This window comes from Malania oleifera, chromosome 8, assembly GCF_029873635.1.
Source record: "Malania oleifera isolate guangnan ecotype guangnan chromosome 8, ASM2987363v1, whole genome shotgun sequence".
Taxonomy (NCBI): domain Eukaryota; kingdom Viridiplantae; phylum Streptophyta; class Magnoliopsida; order Santalales; family Ximeniaceae; genus Malania; species Malania oleifera.
This window is the reverse complement of record NC_080424.1, coordinates 105,303,126-105,317,732: the sequence shown is the minus strand read 5'-3', so window position 1 is coordinate 105,317,732 and position 14,607 is coordinate 105,303,126. Positions and strand designations below refer to the sequence as shown.

Here is a 14,607-nt window from a genome sequence, read left to right as displayed (position 1 = left end):
GGACTCTTGTCTCTCGGTTTCTTGCTCACAGCTTTGCGAGAGCCTCAGCCGAAAGGAAGATTGCAGACTTGAGCGATGGGAGTTCTTGCTGCTGACTGCAACTGTGAGTGTGCGACAAAGATGGAGGTGGAGGGTGAAGCGGTGAAGCCAAAGGCTAGAGGCAGAGGCTCGAAGGGTCAGAGCAGGAGGGGATCCGAAGGTTAGGGCTTTTCGGAGTTCAAACTTCGAAGGTGGAGGCAGGAGGCAGCTAGAAATTTGGAATCTAGGATTTATTTTTTTAAGTTTGAAGATGGAAGAAGAAGAAAGCTTTGAGGTATGTATCCGACTACTGCATGAAGTTAATTTATAGAAATAAATTGTGTAGTGGCAGCCCTGCCTTTGATGAATTGGTGGAATTATTGGGTTGAATATATAGAGCATCTCTGCAAGATATTTGGTTTTCACTGTATACACTCACAGGTTGCACAACTTGCACAATCACGTGGGAAAACTGGAAAAGCAAAATAAAGTCTGAGAATACTCAAAACAGCACTGAAATTCCTCACTCCAATTTTTTTTTTAAAAATTTTACCCCATGATTTCCAGAAAACTTCGGAAGAACAGCCGAAATTTTCAAAATTTCGTTCGAAATTTACTGAAAGCTTGAAATTTCAGTCGAATTTTTTCAAAAGAGAATCTGTCTCTCAATTTCCTTTCGGGACCCCTCGAAATTCTAAATTTCGGTCAAAAGGTCTAAGTACTTGCTTGGGTGTGACTCAAGGCGTGAACATAGGCAAGGGGCCAAACCACGTTAAACAATGGTGTTTATATCTTGTGCATGTTTTATGTTCTATATATTGTGATATAATCATTTGTTTCTTGCCAAGATTTTATATTTTGTAGAGAAAAGCGAAAATACACCAATGAGTCTATTCACACCCCCCCCCCTCTCCTAGACACGACTCTAGGGCCAACAAGTGATATCAGAGCAAGGCGCTTACATTATCGGAGTAAATTCCAAGGCGGAAAGATCAAATGGCGTATATGGTAGACACTTCAGTTTCTCAAGGACAATCCATGACCAAACCACCGATGTTCAATGGCTCCAACTACCCGGCATGGAAGAACAAAATGACCATCTTCATTCAATCATGCGACCTATATATGTGGGAGATCATCTCAAATGGAGACTTCTCCTTCACCAAGAAGACTGAAGATATCCCAAAGTCATTGACGGAGCTTACAACCGTTGAAAAGAGGTTAATACAACTTAACTTCAAAACAAAATATTATCTGTATTGTAGCTTGAGCAATGAAGAATACAATCGCATTTGCGGATGTGAAACTGCAAAAGAAATTTGGGACAAACTCAAAGATACATACTAAGTTAAGAAGAACGGTGATATGGATACTGCAATAACTTGGGACAAATTCGATGGAATTTCCACCGACAATGAAATAGAGGAGGAAGCGGAACATTCTTGTCTCATAGCTAATGAGCAAGAAGAGGTAAGTTCTCATGATGATAATTATGCTCTTTCTTATGATGAATTAGTAAATACCTATGCTAAATTATTTGATGAATTAGTTTTGGTAAAAAGAAAGAACAAAAATTTTGAGAAAGAGCTTGCTTTGTTTAAACAAAAGGAATTCTCCTTGAAAGAAGAAAATATCTCTTTCAAAAATAAATACGAGGAGCTTATTGCATGAATCAAAAAGGATCATGAAATTTTCAAAGTAAAGGAAGACAAATTTAAAAATCAAATTGAAAATTGTTTAAAGGAGAATACAATATTAAAAAGGAAGATTGATGATTACAGTAAGATTATTTGTAAATTCACCAAAGGGAAAGAAAATCTTAATAAGCTCTTAGGAACCCAAAGAAATAGCTTTTACAAAAAGAATTTAAGTTATGGTTCCTATTTTAATTCCCATGGTTATATTAATGCCTCATCAAATAGTGCAAATAAGTCAAAACCCTTACACACAAACAAAATATGTTTATATTGTGAGAGAAAGGGTCACATCCATTATTCTTACCCCTTTAGAGGTGTCAAAGGCAAAGAAAGGAAGCTGGAATGGGCAGTAAAGAAGAAAAACCCCTTGGGACCCAAGGAAGAATGGGTACCAAAACGAATCACATAAGTTTTAGACTATTGCTTCCTCAAAACCTAGGATTAGTAAATAGGAATATAGGATTTAGGTAGATTTAACCATACCTAGGTAAAAAGGGATTGAGATGACTAAGTTTATATAGTGCAAAAATTAGAGACATTTGTCACAATAGCGCTCAAGGTATAAAATCCCAGTTAACGCATAATAATTGTTTGATTACCACGCTAGAGACTTTATAAAATTAAGCCAATATAATGAGTTCAAATGATAAAAACCAATATGATATTTTAACTGTGTTTATCCTTGTTGATGGGTTAATTTCTGTTTAGAGTATTGGTTATAGCTTATGGGATAAAATAGCATGCACACTCTCACAAGCTCTATACTTAGGCTTGTTCTTTAGGACTAGAAAGGAATGAAACAATATTTGCTTTCGTGAGACATTAGATATCATTCCTCCAAAATGTACAAGGACTCAACTAGCCTATTTTTTGGGTGAGAATAGAAACTTGTATTTCTGATATGAATTACTTAGGTCTTGAATAAAGTCTCAGAAGCATGCTTTAGTAAGTAAACCCATCTCTTATGGACAAGAGATGTCTTCCTTAATTATAAAATTTTTGATAATATATGCTTAAATTTGGATACATAGTAATTATATCTAAAGTATAGCATATTTTATCCCTTACATAAGAATTGAGTTTTAGAGGAGTTAATCATAGCAACATGGGCACTACGCATCATCCAACCCTAAACTCATCTTGTAACATCAATATTGTATGTTTGATCCAAATTCAAGAGCATTCAAAAATGAAAATTCAGTCATCACTGATAATACAACATTAGTAAAGCTTTCTAAATCACATAATCTAGTTATGAGCACTAGTAGATTCTAAAGTAGTTATCTACTTGTGTATATCTAGAAATATTCTTCCGTGTATTCCTCACTCTATGCTTGACCTACGAGAAAATTTCTTAACCTTTGTTAATACAAAAGGCATTCTCTTCCATATTAAAGCTTTACCAAATCACGATCAATTTGGTGAAGAATTATATAATATCATATTCTTGCTCAACTTGTGAGCATATTTTTAGTTTTAAGGGTACCTTCCCATTAGTGGCCAATCGGGAGAACATGTCTCCTATTACCAAGAGCATTGTTCAATAAAGATTCGTATACTCCTAAATGCTCATTGCCAAATAGTAAGGACAAACTTATCATGCTTCAATCACAAGCATGAACTCTTTATGGAAAAAGTCCACTTTTGATTACTTTGGAATCATGATTGTACTGAATTAGCAAATAGCGCTCGGGCTACACTCAAATTTGATAAGCATCCCATACCAAGGTATATATGACTCATTATTTGGATGCAAATTTGGAATCAATACCAAAGTAATTCAAGGAAAGGTTATCTTAACATAGGAATTATCTACCTCTTATGTAAGATTCACTTTGTTGAGATATTTGCTCAACAAAAGCTTTAAGCGCTCAACAAAATGCTTAGGAAAATTCAATATCATATCCTAGAGCTTCTAACTTGCCACATAAATCAACATCTCTTACAATTAGAGGAAAATTTGTCCTCTGCAGTGGCAATAATGGAAGCCTCTGAGTGCCAAGTGATGAACTGACTAGATCTTATCCTTAACTCACTTGATTCAGGTTAAGTATCGCTTTGAGAATCAAATAAAAAACTTCATAAGTTGAAACCTTTTGGATCCTTATACTCTCTCGTGGCAACATCAAAGAAACAGGGGATTCATCTTATCATTACCTCAAAGCAATAATGGGTTCTCCAAATCAACATTCGTTCTTACCTAAGAAACCCACACTCAACCATGGGCATCAATATATTGTCTAATGCAATTAGTTGTCAAGAATTCACCAACTTATGATTGATTCAAAAAGAAGAAAAATTTCTTCTAAGTACTCTTATTTATTCATTGTTTAATTATTCTTTATATAAGAGTCTTCATCCATACTCTCTTATCAGCTCTCAAGCATTGATAAATCAAATGAAGTTTTGTTTTATTAGTAATTATCATTTAAACATTCATGAGTAAGTATAAATCATATCTAGGCAAAGATGGTTTGGTTTTGCACCAAACCGTCGACAATTTCAAAGGAAACCATCAACGGTAATCAATCGAGGCAGGCTGACGTTTTGGTTCAGCACATACTTGCCTCACCAACATGGAAACTGGTCCTAATAAGCTTTTAGGGCATTTTAAGCTAAATGAATGGTTCCTCTCTTTTTGATGATGATCAAAAGGGGGGAATTAGGTTGGTGTTGTAGATTGGGTGTTGTAGGTTAGTAAATTATGAACAAATTTGTGTAGTGTTGCTTAAACGATTATAAATGGAAGTTCAGATTTGTTGCTAAATGTATTGAGTGTTATAGCTTCAAAGAATATGAAAATATAGAGTTAAATGATTTAATTATGCCTTATATGCATATAGTAAGGGGAAGTAAAATTTTCATCTTATTCAACAATATGCATAAATTAAGGGGGAGCTTGTAAATTATATCCTGTAAGAACACCAATGGTTTGCCATCATCAAAAAGGGGGAGATTGTTAGCCTTGATAGCTACATGATCTTAATTGTCATGTTTTGATAATAACAACCCATTAGTGGTTCTAGGTAAACTAATTTTTGCATATCAAGCTATGATAAGTACAAACTCAAATGCAACGATTAAGTAAAATCCTAATAGGTTAGACATCATCAAAAATGGGGAGATTGTTAGCCTTAGTGGCTACATAATCATATTTAATGTGTTTTGATGATATTAACCTATTTGTAGTTCCAAGTGTATCATATCTTTGCAGATCATGTTTAGTACAGGTACAAGTGACAAATACATGAAAGTACTGGATCAAAGGCAAAGATCGAACCGAATAGACATTCGAGTGGCAAAGATCAATAGGACACTCAATCGGAAGAGCTCAAGCACATACCAATGGAAGCTAATATAGAAAAATATGTAATGGGGAACGTTTAAGGAAGTATTTGCTGTAACTCTTGTAGTTCTATTTCACACATGTTTATTGAGCAAGAGTTGAGCAAATTGCATATGCATACTAGGACATAAGAGTATATAGGATATCACCAAATCATAAGTTCAGTACTTATGAGTTTTCAAAGTCAAAACAAGAGTTTTATAAAAATATCCTTTACTCAAATGTATTTTTATATGAGATAAGTTTTAAATCATATTAGTGTTATAATCTTTTAAACATCATCTATGCACCTCTCAAATTTCCTGAACACCCTTCAGTATTTGGAGCATAACTTTTGCTAGAAGACTCCAAAAAGGGCGATCTTGGTATCTATAGAAAGCTAAGAAAAAATCCCACAACTTTCATGTTGAAGACTTTCAGGGGAAAACAGTCGACAATATCAGAAAAACCGTCGATAGTTTGAGACGGAAACAGAACACCCAACGGAATGGCTAGTTTTCAAAATGGTTTTTTACATTAAACCCCCAACGGCCATAAAATGGCTAGTTCGCCCCTTTGCCTATAAATACAAGTCCAAAGACTTGTTTAAACATGACTTTTAGTGATTAACATCTTTGGCATATCTTTTGCAAGCACACTTAATTTAGTTCATCATCTTTGTGCTCAACTTCTCTCTTACTCTTCAGTCTTGTTGTGATTCACTACCTTGAGAGAGTTGTGCGAGGTTTTCAACTGTATCAAATATCAGCTCATTCAAGGAGCATTTTTGTTGTATTTCATATTCATCTTGTAAGGGTTCTTTGTGAACCAAGTGGTAAGGGATTGGTTCCCTTGGAAAGGCTCTTGGTGAGCATAAAGGGATTTGTTCCCGTGTGAAGGCTCTTGGTGAGCGTTAAGAGATTTGTTCCCTTGTGTTACAACGGCTTCTCTGCCGGTGAAGGAGGTTATAGTGGATTGTCGAAACCTTGGGTGTGACTCAAGGCGTAGACATAGGCAAGGGGCCGAAACACGTTAAACAACAATGTTAAGCTTTTCTTCTCTACACTCTTTAATTTATATCTTATGCATGTTTTATGTTCTATATATTGTGATATAATCATTTGCTTCTCGCCAAGATTTTAAATTTTGTAGAAAAAAGCAAAAATATGCCAGAGAGTCTATTCACTCCCTATCTAGACACGACTCTAAGGCCAATAGAAAGCATGCGCAAGAACCTAACTTTCATCCACCAGCTTGCTTCAAGTTACCATGTGGAAGAAGAGGAGACATCTATAGGGGTCTCAACCAAAGGAGAAACCGAGGTACTCTATTAAGCTCAAAATCGAGTTGCTTGTGGGGCCCACCAACCGAGCTGCCCTGTTGAGCCCAGGATTGAGCTACCATATTAAGACCAAGACCGAACTATCCTGTTAAGCCTCAAACTGAGCTGCCCCACCAAGCTCAAGACCGAGCTGCCCCATTAAGCTCAAAACTAAGTTGCACCACCAAACTCAAAACTAAGTTGCTCCATTACCAAACTACTCTATTAAGCTCAAAACCAAGTCGCTTGTGGGGCCCACCAACCGAGTTGCCACACTTCTTCCAAAACAGACCTGCTTGTGGGGCCCACCAACCAAGCTACCTCACTTCCCTTAAAACCAACCTCAACCTGCTTGTGGGGCCCACTAATCAAGCTGATCAATCTTGGAGCTAATCTCATCCATCCAAGATATTGATCACTCTAGCTATCTAGGGAACCCACGTATTCACAAGGATAATGGTTATTCACTAGGGGTGAACAAAAATTACCGAAAAATCAAAAATTGTACCAAAACCAAACCGTTAAACAATTCGGTCGATTGTTTCGATTTCGGTATTCGATTTCAGTTTTGGATTTTATGAAAGCCAACTTTTGATTTCGATTTCGGTTTTATAAAAAAATCGAACCGAAAAATCAATTAATATAAAAATAACTTTAATAATATACATATATTCATATATATATATATATATATATATATGTGTGTATGTGTGTGTGTGTGTGTGTGTGTGTGTAACCAATTACATATAAAAAACTTTAATAATACACACACACACACACACATATATGTGTGTGTGTGTGTACACATATAATTTACATGTATATTATACATATATATATATGCATATAAAGAGGAGTATGATTAAGTTGAAGCTTTTTCATATTTATAAAGAAGGCGAGGCAGCACCCACTTCCATTCTTCCAATATAAGACAGCTAAAAAGGGAAGAGTGAGAGGATTGGAGAGGAGAATTGGAGATCTAAAGAGGGAAGTGGACCATTGTCCCACATGGGCAGGAGGAACGAAGGGAAATTCTTCCCCCTCCTATAAATGCATAGTTGTAGGCTAGGCTTATCTTTTAATTGATAAGCTGGGCTTACTAAACAAAGCTCATCTGTTTTGGGTATTTGAATAGTTTGTGGGTTGCTATTCAACGGCCATTTGTTTAGACATAAAATATTTTATTTTTGGCCTAATATTTTTGGCCCACCCTACTAAGGGTTTTTTAAAGTTATAAATTTTTGTCTTAATAACCAAAAAAAGCCAAATAGAACTGGAAAAAAATGATTTTTGGTTCGAATAAACTGTCGGTGTATGGTTCGGTTTAGATTTGTGTAGTTTGAAAACCGATTAGTAGGGTTTGATTATCGGTTTTTAATTAAAATCAAACCAAATAGAACCAATTACACCCCTATTATCCACGCCTCCAAGACAATTATGACAAAAGAGATTGAGTAACAAGACGGGAACAGAGTCACTCTCTTGAGGGGCTGATTCTTTTCCCTCTTTCAAGCTGAATCAAGGACAATGAACTAACTTAGGCATCGGAGAGATCTCCCAATGAAGGAGACCAGCTACCAAGCTTTCAACACTTACAAGTCCCTGGCTATTTGCACAATGGGGATTAGACTTGCTCAAACCATTGCCAGTAACCAAAGGACGAAGGCAATACCTGATAGTAGCAATTGACTATTTCACCAAATGAGTAGAGGCAGAAGCAATAGCCAAGATCACTAGAAAGAGCACCACCACTTTCTTTTGGAAATCGGTGATTTGCAAGTATAGCGCACCTAGAATTGTCAATACAGACCATGGTAAGCAATATGATTGTGAAACGTTCAAAACATTCTACTCAAAGCTAAGGATAGAGTTGAGATTCTCCTCGGTTGCTCATCCTCAGAACAACAAGCAGGTGGAAAACATGAATAAGAGCATTCTGAAAGGCCTTAGAATACATCTAAAAAAAGTTCATCCCCAAGAGCCCAATGGTGCTATTTTACCTACCATCCTGGCAAGAGTTTGGTCCATGCTAACCCCTCCTCACTTTATGAGTGGGAAATTTATCTTATGCCTCGGGAGAGCTCAGTTGGAGTGGGATCGCCATTTCAGAGGTCGGTTAAGTTGAAAATTTGTCATGAATCTCTCTCACTTCTGACTTGCAAAATCAAAAAAATGGGCTCTTGGGAGGTCCTCGAGGCCTCCGGGGGATCTCTTTGATGCCTAAGTTAGTCCATTATCCTCAGATCAACATGAAAAAGAGAAAAAATCAGCCCCTCGAGAGAATGAATATGTCCCCTCCTAGTAAACTTACCTCCCTTCTTGTTACTCAGCCTCTTTTGTGACAACCATCTTCGAGACATGGACATCCCTACTCCGTGGTTTATTCCCCCCTTTCATTGTAGGAACGTGGGTCTCTTTGTAAAAGTAGGTGGTTAACAATTACCCTCATGAAGGTGTGGGCTCCCTAGGCAGTTAGAGTGATTAATGTATTGGATGGATGAGATCAGCCCCAAGGTTGGTCAACTTAGTTAGTGAGCCCCACAAGCAAGTTGACTTTGGGAGAGGTGAGGCAGCTCAATTGGTGAGCCCCACAAGCAAGTCGATTTTGGGAGAAATGTGGTAGCTTGGTTAGTGGGCCCCACAAACAACATGATTTTGAGCTTAATGAAGTAATTTGGTAATGGAGCAACTAAGTCTTGAGCTTGGTGGGGCAGCTCAATCTTGGGCTTAACAGGGTAGCGCGATCTTGAGCTCAGTGGGGCAGCTCAGTCTTAGGCTTAACGAGGCAGTTTGGTCTTGACCTTGGTGAGACAGCTCGATCTTGGGCTTAATAGGGAAGCTCAATTGGTGGGCCCCACAAACATCTCGATTTTGAGCTTAATGGAGCTGCTCGGTTTTTCCTTTGGTTGAGACCCCTACAAACGTCCCCTCTTCCGTAGCTCAGCAACTTGAACCAAGCTGGTGGAAAAAAGATGGGTTCTTGCTCTCCACAACCGAGGTGCTACTAATCTTTCTTTTAGTCTTGATCTATCTTTGACTAAGTCTTCCCTTTCCTATGTAAGCTTTGATGGGATATTTCTTAAGTTGTGTAAGTTTTTTAAGTTTTTCCACAATAGACACATGTCCTCTCCCCATTTTCTAGTTTTTGGCGCCAATTTTTCCCGCCAAAAAGAAAACTTGTACTCTCCTAAAAATTCACTTCTCTTCCTCCCTTCATTTGTCACTTTCAATTTGCTCTCTTTCTTTAGACTCTTTGGAGTGTTCGGTTTCAAAGCTACTACTTTCGTCTTCTTGCCGCCATCAACTCTTTTTTGATAGGTACGTGCTCTCTTTGTCTCCTTTGGTGTCCTTGTTGAGGGTAACAGCGTGATTATGGAGGATTAGAGTTGGAGCCACCAAAGGGTTGTTCTGACTAAGCTCTCACAAGGTGGGGTTAGCTCTATAGAAGTGAGAATTCAAGATGGGGTCAAAGCTACCGACCTAACAACCTCGTCGTCCCATAAGGCACATCTAGAGGTGTGCACCTTGTCTAGGGAGTCTCTCCTCCGACTAAGGTATTCCATATACCTTACTCGGTTAAACTTCGGCCCCCAAGCAACAAGGATCGAGTTCACCAACACTAGTTTGGGGAGCTGAGCCTATACAAGGACTATTTTAGAAATGGGTTGTGGCTCTCTTTAAATCCCGTTTTATTTGAGGTATTCCAATTCTGTAGGCTCGCTCTAGGTTTGCTAACTCCTAGTTCTTACTTGAGTCTAGTCAATTTTGTTGTTCTGGTGAAACTAAATAAGCTAATGATGTACGCGCCGAGTTTGAACTTAGTTAAGGCTTTCTTCCAACTCAAAGCTCATCCCCATGAGCCTAGGTGATGTCACTTCACCTACCGTCCTAGCAAGAGTTTGGTCCATGCCAACCCCTCCTCGTTTCATAGCTGGAAAGGGAAATTCTTTTATGTCTCTAGATAGGTCAATTTGAGAGGGGAGCCTTGGTGGAAGGACCCTGACTTTGTTTAGAATAGGAACTCAGAACCTAACATGACCTCTTATGAGATATTCGCATATGAGCATCTCTTGTACTCCATGAATAAGCATGGGGCGGTTTATTATAAAGACCTCCTTGGGAAGCCCATACTAGCTAAGTGTAGGCTAAGCCCATTTATCCTTCCATTTACTAATAGGATTTGTTATTGAGTGGAGGCACAAAGGCCTCCCAGGAGGAGGCTAAATTAGCTAAAGGTAACCTAAAAAATTCACAAGGAAAATGAAGACAATCTAAGAAAAGGCCAAGCTGATCTAAGGCAACCTAATGAGGTAACAAGGGCTGAACTCCTTTCGGAAGGTCTTTGGGCCTCTTGGACTTATTAAACTACCTTTAGCAAACTTAGCCTCCTCTTAGGAGGTATTTATACCTCTTGGACTTGGTGTTCACCACTACAAATATTCATAAGCACAAAGCATTGTTGTTTATAGTCAAATTTGTACTACCAATATTTACAATGACATGCAAAACTGATATTTACAATGGCAATGGACTGACCTAAGCATCGGAGCCCCGAAGGCTATCGGGGCCTCCCAAGAGGATTTTTCAGGCCAAAGGGCATTACATGATAGCAATAAAGGTCTCGACCTGTTACAAACACAATCTTCTCTTCGATACATAATCTTTTATTAAAATTAAAACTATGACTATGATAATTAAAATAAAATCATCCATACAATTTTTAAAAATTTAAAAAATAACATTTAATAAAATTCATATTTTCACTATTTTCCTATTGTCATGTACAATAAGATTGTTCTTGTAAAGTGAACCTAGAATGTAATAATTAAGCAAAGTAACTAATAATAATTTCTATTTTTATTATAATATTTTTAATCTACATTGTTTTTGTATTTTATTATTTTAATCAAAATTTTAATTGCTATTTGATTGAAGGGAAAAAACTAAGCATTTGTTCAATTAGGTTTTTAGTTTGTTTTAGCTTTAGAAACATTAACTAAATAGGTTAGTGGTTTTGAGTTTTTATTTGTAATTCTTAGTTTCCGTTTCTCACTTTTACTTTTATAATTTCTACAATGATATCAAATACCCCTACAATTTAGTGGAAAATGATTAATGTAGTCGATTCCACCTAGTGGGGCTTAAGGTTTGGTTTATTGTTGTTGTTGTTGTTGTTGTTGTTGTTGTGTACCACACAAACCCTAGTAAAGCCAACCAATCACACAAGATATTAAAAAAAAAGTCGATGTCCTACCAAAAAAACCCTATAGAGCAAACTCAGATGGAAGCAAAAAAAGCAATCATCTCCTAAATCAAATAAATGGATGAAACATGATCTACAACAAAGAATATTGTTTAAGTGTCATTCTATCACACCAAATTAAATACTATGATGGACATCAAGAGCTCATTAATATGCTCAAAATGGTAGTGACTTGTGAGGAAGATGGAGGAAAATATAGTTCTAAATTACCTTCGGGGTGGACAATAAAAATCATGAAAACTCAAAACAATTTGTCTAGAAGCTAAATTTCTAGAATATCGAAAAGATACAAACTTGCTCAAATTTGAAATGAGAAATTGCACATTTAAATCTCACATAGTGAAAAAACAAATCATATAAATAAAACAACAAAATATGTCATATTCATACATGTGCCTCAGGGCAATAGATACATGACAAGCAAAACTTGCACCTTTTAGTATATGTGTTTGAGAGTGTCATTCATGTTCAACACAGGATGAGTCCAGTCATGGAAAGAGGAAGACATTTTGACAATTACCATGTGAGGAGGCTTGTTTACAACCAGTACGCAGTCATCTTCATAAACTATATCCAAAGGTATATCTTCTGCTTCAGCCCTTAAGGGTTGTAATTCTGATACTGTGCATTTAACCTTATCTCCAGGTCTAACCGCATGAGAAACCTGCTCTCAGGCATACAACAAATTAGATTTGTAATAGCCTAATTCCATAAAGCTTGGATAAAATCCATAATAACAATAAAGAGACATCTTAGAATCTAAAAATATATATATATATATATATATATATATATATATATTGCAACATAGAGCAATAATGGACAAGTGTTCAAAAGAATATGATTCATAATTTAACAATTCCCACAAAAAACAGGTTTTTAGAAAAATGGAAAGACATCAAATGAAATGGTAAAAATCCTAAAGAAAGCAATTCATTTTAAAGTATATAACCTCTCATTCTTTCACGATCAAACATATCTCCCACCCCAAACAACCAAAATAATCTGAATCTCCCATGACTGAAGAAAATATGAAGCAGCTCCACAAACACAAGTATTTCAAACCACCAAATAAACCCTTAAAAAATGGTTATCATGAGAACCAACAGTTCGTTCTCTCCTCATTGCCACTACTTTCCCAGCAATCAAATCAGACTGTCAACCCAGCTGCAGCTATGAAGATCATCAATGCCATAAAATGGTCTGATGAGAGGAGCAACACAGTTTAGTTCTTTTGTAGACACTTGTAAGCACATTGCTCTCATCGTCCAAAACCTGTTAGTAAATTGACCCTTTTTTTTTTTCAGTTTGGTAGAAGATTTACCTCTTGACCCTGTTTGGTTCACATTATTTAGGAACAAGGGAGAGAGCTAGGTACTTTCTTCCTCAAGCGACAGTATCAAAACATTCTTTTTATAGACAAAGAACTGTATTATTTAAAGAGATAAAGACTACAGGCTACAATATCATAACATTAGGTGCAAATAACCCGTCCTACCAATTATCAAACCACTAAAAACCCTGATGCCCTTTAATTTCTATGAAATGAGGAACCGCATAAAATAAATAATTAAATAAATAAATAAACAAAAACTACAATTTCCATCTTCTCAATTACGTCTTTCACAACAGTTTGGCTGACTAAAGTTAACATTTCTTGTCCCTGTTTTCTCAATAACCAAATGCTAATTCCAGATATAAACGAAATTTTTTATGTGATTGATAATTTACAGTCAATGCTAACAAGTTTTTGAAACCCAAAATCAACTGTTTGGAAAAAACCCTAGACAGCCATAACGCCCACGAAGTTCAACAGCAACCCAAAATCAAACAAGCCCTGGAGCAGAGAAACAACCGAATGTTTAGAGTAAAAGTCACCTTATCAACAACCCTGCCATTAACACTGACGAGCCCGAACCGAATGCTTGATTGCACACGAGCTCTACTTACGCCGGAAATGCGAGATGATATCCAAGAATCGAGCCTGAGCTTGCCTGCCTCAATGTCAACAGTCTCTTCCAACCGGAGGCCGGCGTAGTTGGATGTCAGGCCGGCGACGCATTCTTCACGTTCACCGGAAGATGAATCATCAGGATAGCCAGAATAAACACCGAAGGCTCTGCAAACTCTAGAGCAGCAGCTGGTTCTAGGGTTTCTAGGAAAGAAGTGGAAACACGGTGAAGAGAAGAGAGCCTGAGCGGATACGGCCGATAAAGAAGGGATTGCGTTCAGGGACAACATCCTTTCCGCTTCGTTGCAGAGTACAAGCAGACGTAATGAGAGAAGGAGGGAAATCGAAACAATGAAACCATTTATGGTGGATGAAAGGACTGTTCAGTGGCGAAATTTTCGCTGCCGAAAGTTGGTACAATTGCTAATGAAAGTAAAATATAAATAATTACCACCCCTTCATCATCCACTACCATGAATAATGGACCATCCTTATTGTCCTATAAAGGCCCTCTTTCAATAATGTACTATCCTTATTATCCTATAAAGGACCCTCTCTCAATAATGTACTATCCTTATTGCCCTATAAAGGGCCTCTCTCTTTCTCATTTGAAGATCCACAAAAAAATATTTATAGAGAATAGGCATATAAAAATGATGAGAGAAGATGCGAGATGAGAGAAGGAGAGCTTAGGTTTTTTTATTTTTGCTTTTGTGCATCCCCCGCCCCCTACAGCCCCGGCGGCCTCTGTGCCTCTAATGCCTTTTTAAAGGCTTTTTCCTAAACCCTAAGCTCCTTCTTTTCTTTTCTTTTTCTTCTTTTTTTTTCGTACTTTTATGATAATAATAATAATAATAATAATAAGATAATGATAATAATAATAATATTTAAAAATAATGATAATACTAATAATAATAATAATAAATAAAAATAGTAATAATAATAACAATAATTATAGTAAAGTAATAATAAAATATAAATAATAAGAATGATAAAAAAATAAAAAAAATAATAGTAAAGTAATAATAATAA

The 14,607-nt window shown here is 36.7% G+C and overlaps 1 protein-coding gene across 10 annotated transcripts in view; it reads right to left on the bottom strand.

Annotated features, from left to right (window-relative positions):
* LOC131162128 (RNA pseudouridine synthase 2, chloroplastic) overlaps window positions 1-13,988 on the bottom strand; it is a 57,686-nt gene extending 43,698 nt beyond the window's left edge. For 4 of the 10 annotated variants that reach the window (XR_009138682.1, XM_058118303.1, XM_058118302.1 and 1 more), the window contains exons 1-2: window positions 13,503-13,967; window positions 12,145-12,288 (exon numbers count right to left, since the gene is read on the bottom strand). Coding sequence is in view for 8 of the 10 variants with exons in the window: in XM_058118303.1 (XP_057974286.1) it covers window positions 12,145-12,288; window positions 13,503-13,865 (507 nt within the window). In the remaining 2 variants the exon portion in view is untranslated. Of the gene's footprint in view, window positions 1-12,144; window positions 12,289-13,502 lie in introns of all 10 variants that reach the window. The other 6 variants (XR_009138683.1, XM_058118307.1, XM_058118304.1 and 3 more) reach the window with 3 other exon arrangements.
* Window positions 13,989-14,607: the final 619 nt, after the last annotated feature.